Source organism: Corvus kubaryi, unplaced genomic scaffold (assembly GCF_017639235.1).
Source record: "Corvus kubaryi isolate FWS band 111438036 unplaced genomic scaffold, C.kubaryi_AGA036_p1.0 136, whole genome shotgun sequence".
NCBI classification, from domain to species: Eukaryota; Metazoa; Chordata; class Aves; order Passeriformes; family Corvidae; genus Corvus; species Corvus kubaryi.
The window spans coordinates 5,911,335-5,926,713 of record NW_024580670.1 but is presented as its reverse complement, the minus strand read 5'-3'; the positions used below and the strand labels follow the sequence as shown (position 1 = coordinate 5,926,713).

The window sequence follows — 15,379 nt, the reverse complement described above, 5'->3', positions numbered from 1 at the left end:
GTGCAGTCAGATGCTACCTGTGCAAGGTTATGCTCAGCCCATCTTCTTCCCCTGCAGTGGAGATGATGGGGAGCACCCACAGCATTTTCTTGCAGGCAAGAAAGGATGTGAGAAACCATCTGGTTTCTCTTTCTTCAGTCAATTTACTTTTCAAGCCCAGGGGGAGTCCACTGAAGGACTTGGCACAAAGATTGATGTTTGGCCCTTATGGTATTAAGCAGAACTTGTTCATTTAAGACAGGACAGTGGCTTGGAAGAATAGAAGGTTGTGACCTCTCTGATGCAGCAACAGTTCTCCTGACAGAAGGTGATAAATAAAAGAGTCAGTGCCACAGAGTGTATCTGAAAGCTTTGCACTGAACAATATGAAAAATGCTTGCTATGACCCCAAGAACCTTTACATCAAGAAACCTCCTGGGCCCATGGAGGTAAAAAGGTCTTGCTTTAAGTGCTGCCATTGCTGGGTTCTGGGGGATAGCAGGGACTCCAAAAGCACACTTCATTTACTGCAGATGTCTGATTTTTTCCCTCAATATGGCTCCAATGTGCTTAATTTAATGACAGACATGGACCTGGAAACTGAGGAACTTTCAGCTTTTGTGTTTATTTAGCCACTCAACAGAACACCAGCTTGAAATGGTAGATTTCAGATCCTTTTTATTGCTGTGTAAATAGCAGGGTTCTTTCAGAGAGTCAGGTGCTCTGCTGGGTGTTACTGTAATAACTGCTCACAGTCCAGTCATCCCTATATTACAGCTGGAATATGTAACTGGGGCTCCTGCTTCTTCCCGGAAGCAGGATCAAAGTTTTTGTAGAATCACAGAATGGTTTGGGTTGGAAGAGACCTTAAGTTTCTAGTTCTAACCCCCTTGCCATGGGAATTTTCAGGAATTAATTCCTAGGACAGCAAACTGGCCTGCCTTAGACTTTAGGTGGTCAGACATCCATACCAGGGACAGGTGTGGCAGTAATGCCAAAGGAGTCCACTTGTTTGATCACTCCTGATATGAAACCAACAAGTGTTTCTTAATAAGCACAATACAGCCTAAACTAAAGCAAAGTATTGATAACCCACCAGATTACCACAAAAGTTGTATGTTAGAGATAAAAAACCAAGGAGCTGCCTTAAAAACCTAAGGAGTTTGAGAAATGCAACATATTCAGGTTCTTTCTATTTTTGCCTGAACAGCTTTGAGCTTTTCACTCAAAATGAAAATGAAGGCTAAATGAAATGAATACTGCTCTAACATCACCCATCTCTGGGGACTGAGGGAGCTCAGAAAAAAATCACAGTGTTGTAGGAGAGCTGTAATGAATTTGCTGGAGCTGGCAATGGCACTTTCATGTCAGTCACAGACCCTGCTGTGGGCAGATGTTACAACCCAGGTCAGCACGGTGCTTCCCACCTGCAAACACCCTGAGCAGTCTGATGGAGAGGATCTGAGCTGGATGTGAGGTGTCATCACATTCCTGGCTGCCACATTGAAAACTCATCCCAAGTGATGTGCTTGCAGCCAAGGAAATCTTGGAATTGGAGTCTGCCTGAATTTTCTGGTTCTGCACACACTGCAGTGCTTTCCAACATTCACCCTTTCTTCCTCCTCTAGAATCACATTTCCCGTAATTTCAAGTGTGGTTTCCTGCTGGGCGAGGACTGTGCGAGGACTCTGTGCCAAAATCCTCTGCAACTTTTTGAACCACTGATTAATTGAATGCCCTTTGTAAGAAGGGGGAGAGTCAGCAAGACACAAATACAAAATGTAAAAGCGTTTCGGATACGGGTGAAAAACGGCATTTTCCATTCCAGGAGAGCCAGCACAGCTCTTGGGAGGAGGCAGGAGCGATGACCCTGGTCGGGAGGCTTTATTACTTTTGCCGTGCATTGCTCTGGCTCAGGGGAGCATCCCAGAGGTCTGTGCTGGATGGTGTCAGAACCACTGCGCCAGGCTCTGTGCTACAGACACTGCTGCCGATTTCAGGAGCTCTCTAAACACAGAAACAGTTTAGTTTGAAAGGAGACATTGTTTATTCCACACAGGGTGCAAGGCAGAAGTTTCCACAAATCAAGTACCACAAGGCGTAAAATGTTACATCTATTATATGGTAAAATTTACATGAACCCGCCTATCTAATATAAATTCTCTGCCTGCCTAATGCATATTTATTTGGGTAATATGATCTTATGCAATGCTGGAAACACAAAGTTTTTTTCTATTGTAGAAGTTATCTGATGTCATCAGTTACGTTTACAAAACGTGGCAAAATTCATCCTGAAGTGTGATAGATAAATGTTATAATATTGGCTTTCTCCAAATGTTAAAATGAATGATGTTAAAGTATCTTTGTTATTGTAATAGATACATGTTATAATAGTGGCTTTCTACAAATAGATGCTATATGTAAAAGTAGCTTTGTTATAATGATACAGTTTTTTAACAACAACTAATGCCTTTATTTCTGTCATTAACTAAAAACTTAGACATAATAGTGAAATAGCTAATAGAGTTATGCTTGTGAACTGCCTGCTTGGTTGGATTACATCCAACCAACGTGTGTTGAAGACCCCTGCTACTGATATGCCAACTATTGGCAGCTACCGTCTGCAGAAACCATGGACCAAAGGCCACTCTGGAGGTGATGATAAAAACTGACTGAAACCACAGCCAGGAAATGCGCGTGCTGTAAAAAGGCAGATCCAAGGAGGAGCCGTGCTAAACAGTTCCTGGAACATGTAAACCAGCTTAAGGAAAAGTTTGAATATGCATAATTGATGATGAATATGCACTATGATGCAATAGGACAGGTATGGAAAGGGTGTCTCCCAAGTTAACAGGTGTGCTCTTAGTCGAGTGCCAAAGCACCCAGCGCTGTGAAGTTTATTATCTTTGTCCCTTATTGTCCTTTATTAAACCTTTAAATCCTAACAGGAGAGTGAACCTCGTTTTTCACATAAAGACAGAAAATTCAGCTTGAAGACATCAACATCAACTGAGGAAAAACTCGATTTCAGGACTGTTTTTCCCTCAGGATATCATTTATTTCCAGGGCGCATGGAAGAACTGTTTGCTTTCCAACCAGACCCCAGCCACGGGCAGCACGCACCTCTGGCGCACCCACCAGCACTTCAGGGGTGCCAGGAGGAGCCCCTTCCCCCGCTTCGAGAGCGGCTGTGCCGATACTGCACAGCAAACCGCCGCTAAGTATGAAGCAATTAACACTCGGCGCTAATTGCCGGGCGCCGCCCGCCAGGCGCAGGCGCAGTGGGAGCCGTACCCACGTGACCGCGGCCCGGGGCGGCAATATGGCTGCGCCCATGTGCGCACACGGGGTGTGCCCGCAGCGCCGGGCCCGGGCCCGCTGAGCCCTCCCGGGCCGCCAGCCCGGACCGCCAGGCCTGCATGGAGCCGCGGGAGTCCTGGGCGGCCTTGGCGGTGAGTGAGGGGACCCAAAATAGGTTGCTTTACCTGGTGTGCAAGAGCCCGATCCACACGCAGAGTAGAGGTATATTTACAGCTCTGCGCAGAAAGGGGCGCTGGGTGGCAAATCCGCAAAGCCAGCACTGCCACTACCAGAACTTTTCATTATTTCTGCTCTTCACTGAATAAAAGCATAACTGTGTAACTACAAGTTACATAGTTCTCTTATTAATTAGTATTGTATCTTTATTGGTTAATGATTGTCTCGCTTCCCATGGTAATTAGTCCACACCTTCAGTCTTCCTCTTCCTTTAGGTCTGCGGGTTTCCCGGATCGGCGGCTGTGATGTGCCCCTGCCGGAATTACCTTTTACCCAATCAGAGCTGATTCAGCTCAGTTGACAGGCGTGCTTTATTAGTTTCTTACTCTTCTTTGGGGTTCTGTCAAATGTCCTTGTGGCCCATAAATTCTGCGTCCTTAGTGTCCACTATCAGTGGTACATTGTTCCCAACATTTGTTAACCTCCCTCTAGGTCTGACATTATTGAAACATATGCAGCTCTAAACTTTATCAATTCTACTGACAAGTATTTTGCCTTTCAAACACATGGACATCACGTAGAGCCTGTTGGCTGCTCTGTTTCAACAATTAAATCTCTTTTCTTGTTGATTGGGCTTGAAAGTTACAAGGATCTAACATCAGAGAACAGCCTTTCTGAGGAAAAGTGTTTCATATTCCACATTTTGTAGCAGGCCTGACCATTGCCAAGGTGATGAGCTGAGCTGAGGGGTGGCCACAGTTTGTGGCTTCAGCAGCCACTCCAGAACCACGGGAAGCCCCTGACCCTGTCTGTGAAGCATCTACTTAGTGCTGCAATCCCCACCCTAAAAGCTGCTTTTCCATGTGTGATCTGAGCAAGGGGGTGCAGCCCCAGTCACCATAGCTGAGGAACCCCTTGGAAACATCCAGTGCTCACTTGTCGGTTCTGTGTGGGAAATCAGGGATATGATGCCTTGGGCTGGTGTAGGGAGAGCTTCAGGAGAGCTCAGATGCTCTGAGGCAGATGGATGCAAGCAGTGAGGTCATGGCTTGATGCCTTGGAATCAGGTCCTGGTTTTGCTTAATCGTTGTGATGGAGTTTATAGAGTCATTGAATATCCTGAGTTGGAAGGGACCCACCGGGATCATCCACTCCAGCTCCTGGCCCTGTACAGACACCCCAACAACCCCACCCTGTGCCTGAGAGCATCATCCAAATGCTCCTGGAGCTCTGGCAGCCTTGGGGCCGTGACCATTCCCTGGGGAGCCTGGGCAGTGCCCCACCACCCTCTGGGGGAAGAATCTTTTCCTGATACCCAAGCCCAGCCTCCGCTGGCACAGCTCCAGCTGCTCCCTGGGGTCCTGTCACTGATCACAGAGAGCAGAGGTTGGAGCTGTCCCTCCACTTCCCTTGTGAGGAAGCTGCAGACCCCAATGAGGTCTGATCTCAGTCTCCTCTTAGCTAACAGGTATGTCCGGCTCCTGGTGAAGGTTCTTTTGATAACACTACTGTTACTGACAGGTGGGGGAGAAGTTGTGTTCTAGGTGTCTTATTAACCAAAAGTCATTTCTCTTTTCTGCAGTTGTTGCAAACACACAGCTATTGTCACCCGCTGGCAGGTGCTCTGTTAGCTACCTCATGAATTTAAATGACATTTAAGATACAGAACTTTGAGAACTTAAAGAAGCAATTAGTAACTTTTGGTTCATGTTTTACCAGATGCCTATATTAAATCTGATCAATGTTATTTTGAGCAGATAAGGATTTTGATGAAAAAGAGTGAAGAAGAATCAATGCATTCAAAATAGCAACTAGATTAAAAGAGTAATTAACTTATTGATTAAACCTTTAGCAGTAGATCGTGAACAGCTCTCTGAATCCTCTGTTACCCTGAAAAAAATTATCAGTTAACACTCATGTGATTTGTTTTCAGGCAGAGTTAAAAATCTGTGGAGCTGTTTCTTGTGTGCTAATCTCTCTGAGGTAGCCTTCAAACTCTGTTTTCTGTTCTGAATAGCACTACATCTAAATAATCTCATAACAGATTAATATTAACTACTGATTTTTTTTTGTTTTATTTTAAATCAGTTTTTCTGTTTATATCAGCCTTTTCCTCATATTTTTGCCAAATAATTATTTTCTACCATCACCCACGTCATGGGGTAATTTAAAAAAAAAAACCAGTCATCTAGAAACACAGACAATGGAAGAAGATTGAGTCCTAGTTGAATCAATATTTTTAGGCTTTTGTTTTATGAATTCTTTGGATAAAAATCTTCCTCTTTTCTTTATGACTTTGAAACCTTTATTTAACATGATTTCCAGTACCTTAAGGGAGTCTACAAGAAAGGCAGAGAGAGCACGTGGTGATGGAACAAGGGGGAATGACTTCAAACTGACAGAGAGTAGTTTAGATTAGATATTAAAAAAAAATACTTACTGTGAGGGTGGAGAGGCCCTGGCACAGGTTGCCCAGAGAAGCTGTGGCTGCTCCATCCCTGGAAGTGTTCAAGGCCAGGCTAGATGGACTTGGGACAACCTGGTCTAGTGGAAGGTGCCTTTGCCCATGACAGGGAGCTGGAAAAGTTCCCTTCCAATCTGAACCTTTCAGTGATTTGATTATTTTTTTTTCTGTAGGCTTTTATTAGCAAAAGAAAATAAATCAGCTTTACTTTAGGCTTTGTTCAACAAAGGCAGTGAGGGAGTGTGAACACTTTAAATGAAGAACTTTGCTGGAAAAATGTGAATGTGCTTTCTAGAGATGCCTAAGGGGGGAGCAGAATTGCTTCAGTCTCTCCCTGATTTTATCACACAACTGCTGGAGGTGTTGGTCATTCTGTGCTGTCTCTTGATAAGAGACATCCGCTGTCTTGCTTTTCTGTGGAATGGGGAAGTGTTGCATCACTTTGCTTGCACTATTCAAAACACCAAAATTATTTTGAAAATACCTTAGAAATGGTTTAAAAGTCATAATATCTATTACTTTCTTTTGTTGAACCCTCCTTGTTAAAGCTGTGGAAGATGTTGAGTTCTGTGTAAGACTATCAGTTTATAAACTGACCTCAGGAAGGATACAGTCAGGAGTGCTTTGGGTTAAACACGCCTCAGGTACTCACATGAGCACCACAACTTCACCCCTGAAAATATTAATGCACTTTCCTCCATGGTTTTGTCTTGAAGGCTGGTGGAGTTGCTGGTGTCTGTGTTGACTTGATCCTTTTTCCCCTGGATACTGTAAAAACAAGACTACAGAGTCCTCAAGGATTTAGGAAAGCTGGTGGTTTTCGTGGCATCTATGCTGGTGTTCCTTCCACTGCAATAGGATCCTTTCCAAATGGTAAATTTTCTTTGGATTATACTTTGTCTTCTTTAAATAGTAGCTTATGTCACATATTCATGTCTGTGGCTTCCTCTCCTGTGGGTGCCTGGATTCTGTGAGTCCATGTCCAGCTATGAAGAGCAGTTTCTAGAATTATAAAGCACTGAGAAAACTTGAGCAAGGCTGGAGTGAAGGCTGCTGCATGTTTGCTCTGAAAAGCAACCCTAATTCCTTGGAAGCACTCCTGGATATAAGCCTGTCCTTTCCTACAGGGTCACCCTAAAGCATTTCTGGGCGCCAAGGAAGGCTTGAGTCTTGCTTGTCCTGGACACTTGTCATGACCCACTCTTTCTTGGCATTGGAAATGAATGGAATTTCAGAGTGCTTGAGCACTGGAGGTGTTTGAGTTACTTGCCCTGGGGATGCTCTGCCCATCTCCCTGAAACAACAACACTTAAATTGTAAAGACATCAGTAATACTTTTGAAACTGAGGGTTTAAAAGAGTTGATGCTTGTAGTCCCTGCAGAGAAAAGGCATCTGAAACTCCTGATGCCTTTGTCCATTTTGTCTTTGTAGGGAGGGATGAAAAAACAGCAATGTGTGCTGTTGGACGTAAATGTTTAGGAGAACTTTGCTGACAAATCCACTGACACCTTCAGATGTTTGATGTCCTTCATAAGGTGATATAAAAAAATTCAGTTCTTGGCTGCTCTGTTATCTCCTTTTGAGGTGATAAGCATCTTTTGATTAGTAGAAGGCAATTCACATGGCCCTTCTTTACAATTAAAATCTGTTCCCCCTCAAGACATGTCATTTTTTTCAGTATTTACATCTCCAAAATCTGCACTGTAGTTTTATCTTTCCTATGTATGACTGAGAACTGAAATTATCTTTAGGAGAAGGAATAACCCTTAAGGTGTAAGTGCCTTTGTAGTTGACTGCTGCAGTGAATAAACACAGCTCGTGTGTTTCTTGTTCACTGCAAAGAACTTCTACAAATCCTTCGGAAACTTGGAAAAAAATTTTATGGAGCTAAATTCAAAATATTTAACTGACAGTACCTGGAAAAAAGTTATTAATAAACTGCTACTGAAACAGTTTTGCACATTGCAGAATAGCAGAACTGTATCAATGCTTTTTGGGTTTGTTTTTCTTTTCAATTAATCAACTGATTTGTTTGTTGTTCCCTTCCTCCCCCACTCAAACGAAGGACCATCCATTCAATTCAACCAAGAGACCTTCCCTCCCTCTATCTATGGGTATGGAAGATACCAGTTTTTCAAAATGTGCTGGACGTTCATGACTAATTAACACATCTTTCTGTAGCTCACTACTAAATGTGGCCTGGAGTCCTGACACCTTTGATATCAATGGGAGGTTTGCCAGGGGTGGCCAGAAACATAAACTTCTGAAGGAATTATCCCACAGATTCTGTTGATACTGTTGTACTGTTTTGGTGTAAAAATACCCTGGTTTTAACTACAGCTCTGTGATGGAGGAACAGTGCAATGATTGCATGTATTCTTGAATTTCAGCTGCTGCTTTTTTTATCACCTATGAGAATGTGAAATCTGTGCTGCCCCATGGATCTTCATCATACTTGTCCCCTGCAACACACATGGTGGCTGCGTCCCTTGGGGAAGTGGTAAGAAGGAAGTTCATCTATTGTGTGTCCATGGGAGGAGAGGAAACCATTCAGTTATGGAAACTTGGGTTTGGAGTCGTATTTTGTGACAGTTCTTACAACAGCCTCGTTTCTCACTGTGGGCACAGTGCCTTGGGGCTGGGTGTTGAACTAAACACCCCATGCTGTTCCTGCCAGCACTGGCCACCTCTTCTCTCCTGTTTTTGTCACACATAGTGTGTCCTGGCACTGCACTGATAAATTGGAGTGCAAATTGTCTCTGCAGATTTGAGGTAAGGAAATGGGCTGTATGGAAACAGGCTTTTCTGGCTCTTTTGCAACTTAAACTTAGCTGATGGCGTGGGGCAGAAAAATCTGTTGTGTCTGTGGTTCCATATTCTGCTTTTATTAACTGATTTTTTTCTTTTCTTTCCCGTGGGGGCTTAGCTTAGGTGTGTGTTGGTCCCAAGCTACCAGGAGTGTGGAGATGCCATTTATTTCAGCTTAACACCAGGTGCCTCACTACTACAGCAGCACAGCCTGGCTACTTCCCATGGGAAGCAGCTCAGCTCTCCCTGCTCTCTGTGGGATCAACTTTGACACCCAAGTAATTTTTATTCTTCCATGGAAATGTTACTGATTAGATTGAATGAGATTTAGCCAGGAAACTTAATTTAACATACCAAGCACATGAAGATAGGTGAGTGTAGCACCTATAACCACTCTGGTAGTGGTAGATGCAAGGTGATAGGCGTAGGGCTGGGTGGGATTTGTTTGTGTTGCTGCCTCAGGTGGATTCTTTCTGAGCTTGGTTAGAGCCTGTGCTGTCAGGTTATAACTTCTAACTTAAGGCAATGCGCAGAAGTTAGTTCCATGAAGATTCTCTAAAGGCTGTTAGAAATCATCAAGAGGTTATTTACTACCATGGCAATGCACAGCCCTAAAACTTCTTGTTTGCATGATGTGTCATGGAACAGCAGATCCAGGAGGTGTTTTGAGCTTCTCAAGTGCTATTGCAAAATCAAGCAAAATGACAATTGGGCTTGTGAAGAGGTACCAGCGCTTTGCAATAAAATCCACTAGAAGTAAAAGTCTCTTCTTTGTGGAATAGGTTATTTATGGTACACTCCCTGTGCCTGTGAGGATCCTGTGAGAAAATTACAGCCGAGTAATTTAATCAGCAGTAGCCAAACACCAGGTGGCTACAGAGGACTCCTTTCAACAGAACCTGTTGCCATTTGTTCCCCATGCTGGTCTGTGACCTTTACAACTCAGGTGCTTGCTGCTTTCATTTTGGGGCTGGCAGAGATGGTGCAGCGCAGTTAAAGGAGTTGCTCAGGGCTCATGTGCTTGGCTCTGGCTACTCTTAAGGCCAGAGAAATGTGTAACAGTAGCCACTGAAATGGCAGAGTGGCTTTATGGTGTGGGAACTACCATGTTGTAACAGCCATTTTCTGCCTCATTTTCCTGGTTTTTGCTAGCTTTTCTTCTCTTCTTGGAGTGATGGTATGAGGGGAGAACTAAGCTCTAAAGTAACTGAGATAGGTATTTAGAGATTTGCTACAACAAATCTGTAATAAAATAGCACAAACCAAAACGTTCTCATGTATGTTTTATACAAAGTCTTAGTTGATCAATAGAAATATATAAACTAGTCCAAATTGCATCAGGGTGAAAGTTATAATTACAGTTTTATTGATTAGTCGTTAAGTTTTAATCAGGGCATAACCACTGGGACTATTATTTTGTCAGTAGGTTTTTTGATAATACGTACTTTTCTTCATTTTATGCTTCATGATATAATTGCTTTTAAATGTGAAGCATTAAGCCAAAGACTGTCATGTTAGGATTCTTGAAGCGTGTCTTTGCATTTCCACACTGTTTTTTTACAAAACAGAGAAATTAGGATTTATAGCAAGAAAGCGTTGATGGATTTCTAGTTTTGCTGTTCCTTTACTGATGAGTATAAATGAGTCAGATACCTTCTTGTGCATCAATAAAATGTGAGTATGTGCAAAACTTAAATGTGTGTTTGTGCTGACTAATCTGTGTTTTGAATGTCACCTGCTAAAAACAGTAAAATAGGTAAAGAAGAAGAAATACGATAATATGTGAGAAATCAGTCAGATGGGAACTTTTAGTTGTTATAACAGCCACTCTCCTGTACTGTTTACATTCTGTGGAAACTCATGGGAGAAACAGCCCCCTGGTCTGGTTTGGTCCATTTTTCCCATTCCAGGCAGGGGGACACAAAGCCAAACAATAAACAGGCATGGGTTGGAACAGTGTTTTGGTTTTTTTCCTTTTAGGCAGGAGGAATATAGAAAGCTAATCTCATCTCCCAGAGTGAGATAAAGAAAAGAACATACAAAATCTGATCCTGTTAAGCATAATTATTTTTTCCTATAACCGAATCTTTCTGTATAGAGACTCTGAATATCCCATAATACATGAAAAACTGCTTACAAAGGCACATCCAAAACTCTAGAGGGCAGATACATGGTGTATCATCTCATCAAGGAAGGAGAAGGTTGAAGAATACATGAGTTGCCAATGGGGGAAAAGCCCTTATTATACCACTTGTGTAACTGAAATCTGGAGATAGAAAACACACTTAATGCATCCAGGACTTTGGAATTTTTCATCTTGACTCTGCTTTGCCCTGTATGTTTAGTCTGCCTGTATCTTTACAGTGAGCTGCCAAATGTGCTTGGAAAACATGATATCATAGGGAGTGGAAAGGAAAACCAGATGTTCTGAAATTTTAATTTTAATATTCTAAGGCAATATAAGTAACTTGGAGAAGGAGCAGCATTTTTAACCTCCTAGTGCCCATTTTCAGTAGTAACCAGGTGTGTCTTGCAGGCCCAGAGTTAACTGTTCAGCTCCAGATTGATTTGTACAGATTTTTTAATGTTGGTTTAATATGAGTGTGTGTATTAATTACAAGAAACTTTGCTAAATAGAAGTCCCCCTCTGAGCCTCTCCCACCAACCTCCTGCAAATGTGGTTTTATGGGACAAGTTTAAATTGTCCCAGTTTGATGAGGTTTCCCTTAGGAGTGCCAAAGTGTTTGGATTCAGCACAGCTAATTTGGATCCAGCACAGATAATTTTACATCCCACTGGCTTTTCCATGGAGGTGAGAATAAAGTTGTTTGGCTCACATTCCAGAGAAGGGAGCTGACAACAGCCCTTTCGCAGCTAATATTTAGATACTGTTATGGTTACAATCTGAGCTGTGCAAGATATTAGTGAAAGTTTTGGGTTGTTGCCTGTAAATATTGGGTTCACTCTTATCTTTCTGACCTTTTGTTCTTGATGGGCTATTTTTGATGACATTGTCTTTCTTTTTTTTTTTTTTCCCTACTTTGCAAGACAGCAAACTGCCTTGACTTTCAGAGAGGAAGTGTGGGGGAGGACTGAGGACCGGGATGGGAGGGAGATGTCCTGTTCTTTTGGCAGCTGGTGGTAATGACCATGCTCTGGAAGTAGATCACCAGCTGAAGTCATTGAGCTGCTTTTGTCCTTATGCAAGTTTCCAGAGTACTTTTGGATTAGCAGTCTGGAGATTTGAAAAGTTCAAAAATTTGTCACTTCAGTGGGGAGAGAGGATCATGTGATTCCACAGGGCAAGGTGAGGACAGGTACTTCAAGGTGAAATTCCAAACTCACTTCTGTATTCCTGTGTGTTACCACTTGAGGTACTTCTGTGATAAGAGCAAAGTGTGTGGTTCATCTGTGATTAGCATCTGACCCTTCATATTAATAACTTCGGAATTTTTTTATCTGCTGTTGGGAGGTGTCAAATAGGAAAACTTCAGGAATTATCTTTCTGGGGAATTAATTTACCTTTACTAGTATGAACTTGTTTCTTAGAAGAAGCAAGCTTGAATGCATGCAAGTTTACAGTTTACAAATCATGACTCTGTAGAATGACATTTTAATTCAAATAAAAGAGGAAAGTGTATGTTTATTTTATGCTTGTGGGGTTTTTTCCTGCATAAAAAGAGGCATTCTAGACATGATGGACAGCACTGTTGTCTATCTCTGTCCACTAATCAGCCACTTCTTCCCTCTGCCCTGGCAGCATTGTTTGAAACAGTTAACTAGTTTCAGTTTAATAGAAGAGCAGGAATCTCCAAAAGTGTATTGGTGTGAATTCCATGAGACTAACTGACTAGGTCAGAGAAGAAAGTTGTTTTTAGTGCCTGTTCTGAGGAAAAGGCAGAAGCATGAGTCAGACAAATCCGCAGAGTAATGGAATTAAAGTCTCCAGCAGGATAATTGGCCAGGGCTTTACAGCATGGTAAGCTCTGGAAGATCAGCTTGCAGGAGCCCAATCTAACAGAGACGAGACAGCCACTCACATCAGACATGAAGTTAAGATTTTAGGTGTTTCAAACTCCAAAACTTGCATGTTGGAAGATGTGACTTTTCTGTTCAACAGGCTAGTTGGACACTATAGGGAGAGCTGATTTTAATTCAGCAAAGAAGTGGTGAAGTACTTGTGTCTAGACCTTGGGCTAATGGCTTTGAATATTTTAGCTATCCCTCTTCTACAAACTGAACTTATAAATGGACAAAACTGTTCTGCATTTTTGCTTTGCATCCTATCTCCTCTCAACCAGTGTAGTATGTGCTGGCAGATCACAGTATTCAAAGTAGCGTGCAAATGACAGCAGTCAGTGTGTGATGGGACCTTTTCCACAATACTGAAACTTTTTTTTCTATTTTCATTGATCAGTGCCTGTCATTTTAGCTGTGACTGTGCCTTTTGTGCTGTGCAAATCTGGCTGCACACAGGCTTTGAGAAAGGGAATACTCCGACCCTGGCAAGATGAGCAGTGATGGGGAGTGCAACAACGTAGGTGGTCTTTTGAATTAATTGTGGTGGGGCTTGAAGTATTCATAAATTAATCTATGTGAGGTCAGGTCTGCAATACAGATGCTGTAGGATTTTTGCCAAATCCTTATGCAGGAGCAGTGGTTAGGAGGTGGTTGGGAAGGTGAGATTGCTGCCTTTGAGAGGTAGTGGAGGAAGAACAGAGAGTGGATGGAAACTCAACTCAGAGCAGCAGCTGGGAATTGGTTGTAAATAAAGATGAATGGAGGCATGAATCCACAAATGCTGCCAACAAATTCATCATACAATTAGAGGCTGAAACAGCAAATTAAGAACTGTCAAATACCTAGCCAGCCACCCACACTGATTTTCTCTTGTATGCTCCATGCTAACTGCATCTTCTTCATCAGCTGCTCTCCCCACACTGCTTTGTGTAACCTACTCGGTTCAGGGCTTAGAGAACACACTGCTTTGCAGTAAAGTTCAATGTTTGTCATGTCTTCTGATCACAGGGCTGATATTCAGTTGATTTAGAAATATTTGTAGCTCAGAGTGTCTAGAGAGGAAAGCTAATTTGGATTAAAAAGTTATAAGTGAGGAATAAATAGTTTTAAAGTATTTCCTGATGGATTTCCTGACTTACTGTACCAGTCAGCTTTGGAAATGTTTGAGACACTTTGGAATAAACTTACCTTGAACTAATGTTCTATGCAGGTTGTCAGGAATAACTATGAATAGCTCCATATGTGGGCAAGCCTGTAATTCTCTAAGTAAAAAGGCTGAAGGAAAGAGTAAGGGATCAATTAAAGGAAAATACTTAATAAAATACAATGTAGTTGAAATTTCCCTGATCTGGGCCAATGTAACCCCAAGAGAGTGAGCAAATTGTAAAATACTAGTCTTCTTTCAACAGGAGACTTAATGTGTTTTCAGAAAATATTGCCTGTGTTCTCTTGCCTAGAACCTCATTAACGTCTGTCCTCCTGTAACACAGACTGACCCCACTTGGCGCCGTGGAAACAGTTTTATGCTGGATGGGATGCACCATACTACTTTTGCTGAAAGAACAGTTTGGCTGGTGGATTTAATGAGTTTCTTAAACCTTTTAAAGTAAGTTTAACAGACTTTCATGGTGGAAGTGTTGCTGGAAAAGATTGGATCATGCAGATGGTTCTGTACACTGAATTAGGGATCTACTACTTTTCTTAGGTTTTAAGGATTTCTGTGTTTAAATGTGGTAGTAGTTTGTGATTCAAGCATCAACCAGGTTAAGGAAGATTTTTTTCAAGTTATTCAGCTGCCTGATTTTGCTGCTTGAGTTCAAACCAACTGCTTGTGATCGTACTGAAGAACTTCAAAATCTGTGGGACACAGTTTGTGCTGGTGTATGAGAGGTGTGTAGCATCAGGCCGCTTTTGGTAAGTTTTAGGTCTGGTTTTAAAAAGGAAACAGAACTCTACATTGATTAAACATTAAAAGACCAATTGATTAATGCAAAGCACACAAACTTTCAAAACATCTGCAGTGAGAAGTACTTCTGCAAGGAAGTGTTTAGTGTCAGCCTTGTCAGCTTCACAAACTTTCCCTGTTCTCTGCCTGTTAGCTGATGTAACTGGAGTAAGAGTTTCTCCTTGCTGTGAACAGAGCTTGGCACAAATTCCCACTGCTGGAGGAGAAAAGTTTTCTGAGGTGTATCTGACATGTCCAAAGGAAAGGTAGGCAGGGAACCCACAGCAGGATTTGTTGGGAATGTATCTGGGCAATTGAAGAGCCATATGTGGGGAAGGAAATCTGAGAGGGGCAGAAGCCCAGTAGTCCTGAGAGGGCTCCTGAAATGATGGATGAGGAGCCATCTGGGCACTTCAGGCAGTTGGGGTGAAAAGGCTCAGCCATGATGGCCATGGTGAAGGAACAAGTGTGTGGTGGTATAGGTGATGCTCTGAAGCAGGAAGGAGGGAGCTCTGGAAAGTAATGAAACAGAGCTGACTTAGATTTGAAAATGACAGGATGAAATAAATCTTCAAAACAGCTCTGCAGGTTCCAGGTAAAGTTATCTAAGGTGGGAACGTGGAGGAAGTTGAAAATGTTAGTGGAGAAACTCCAGTTTTCCAAATGCTTGTGTCATTTGGTCCCC

General features: G+C 42.4%; 1 protein-coding gene across 3 annotated transcripts in view; it reads left to right on the top strand.

The window, feature by feature from the left end:
- The first annotated feature begins 3,281 nt into the window (after window positions 1–3,281).
- Window positions 3,282–15,379, top strand: part of SLC25A26 (solute carrier family 25 member 26) — an 82,717-nt gene continuing 70,619 nt past the window's right edge. For all 3 annotated transcript variants that reach the window (XM_042014514.1, XM_042014521.1, XM_042014507.1), the window contains exons 1-3: window positions 3,282–3,431; window positions 6,637–6,793; window positions 8,312–8,421. In XM_042014514.1, coding sequence (XP_041870448.1) covers window positions 3,399–3,431; window positions 6,637–6,793; window positions 8,312–8,421 — 300 coding nt within the window. In that variant the 5' untranslated portion in view covers window positions 3,282–3,398. The remainder of the gene's footprint in view (window positions 3,432–6,636; window positions 6,794–8,311; window positions 8,422–15,379) is intronic.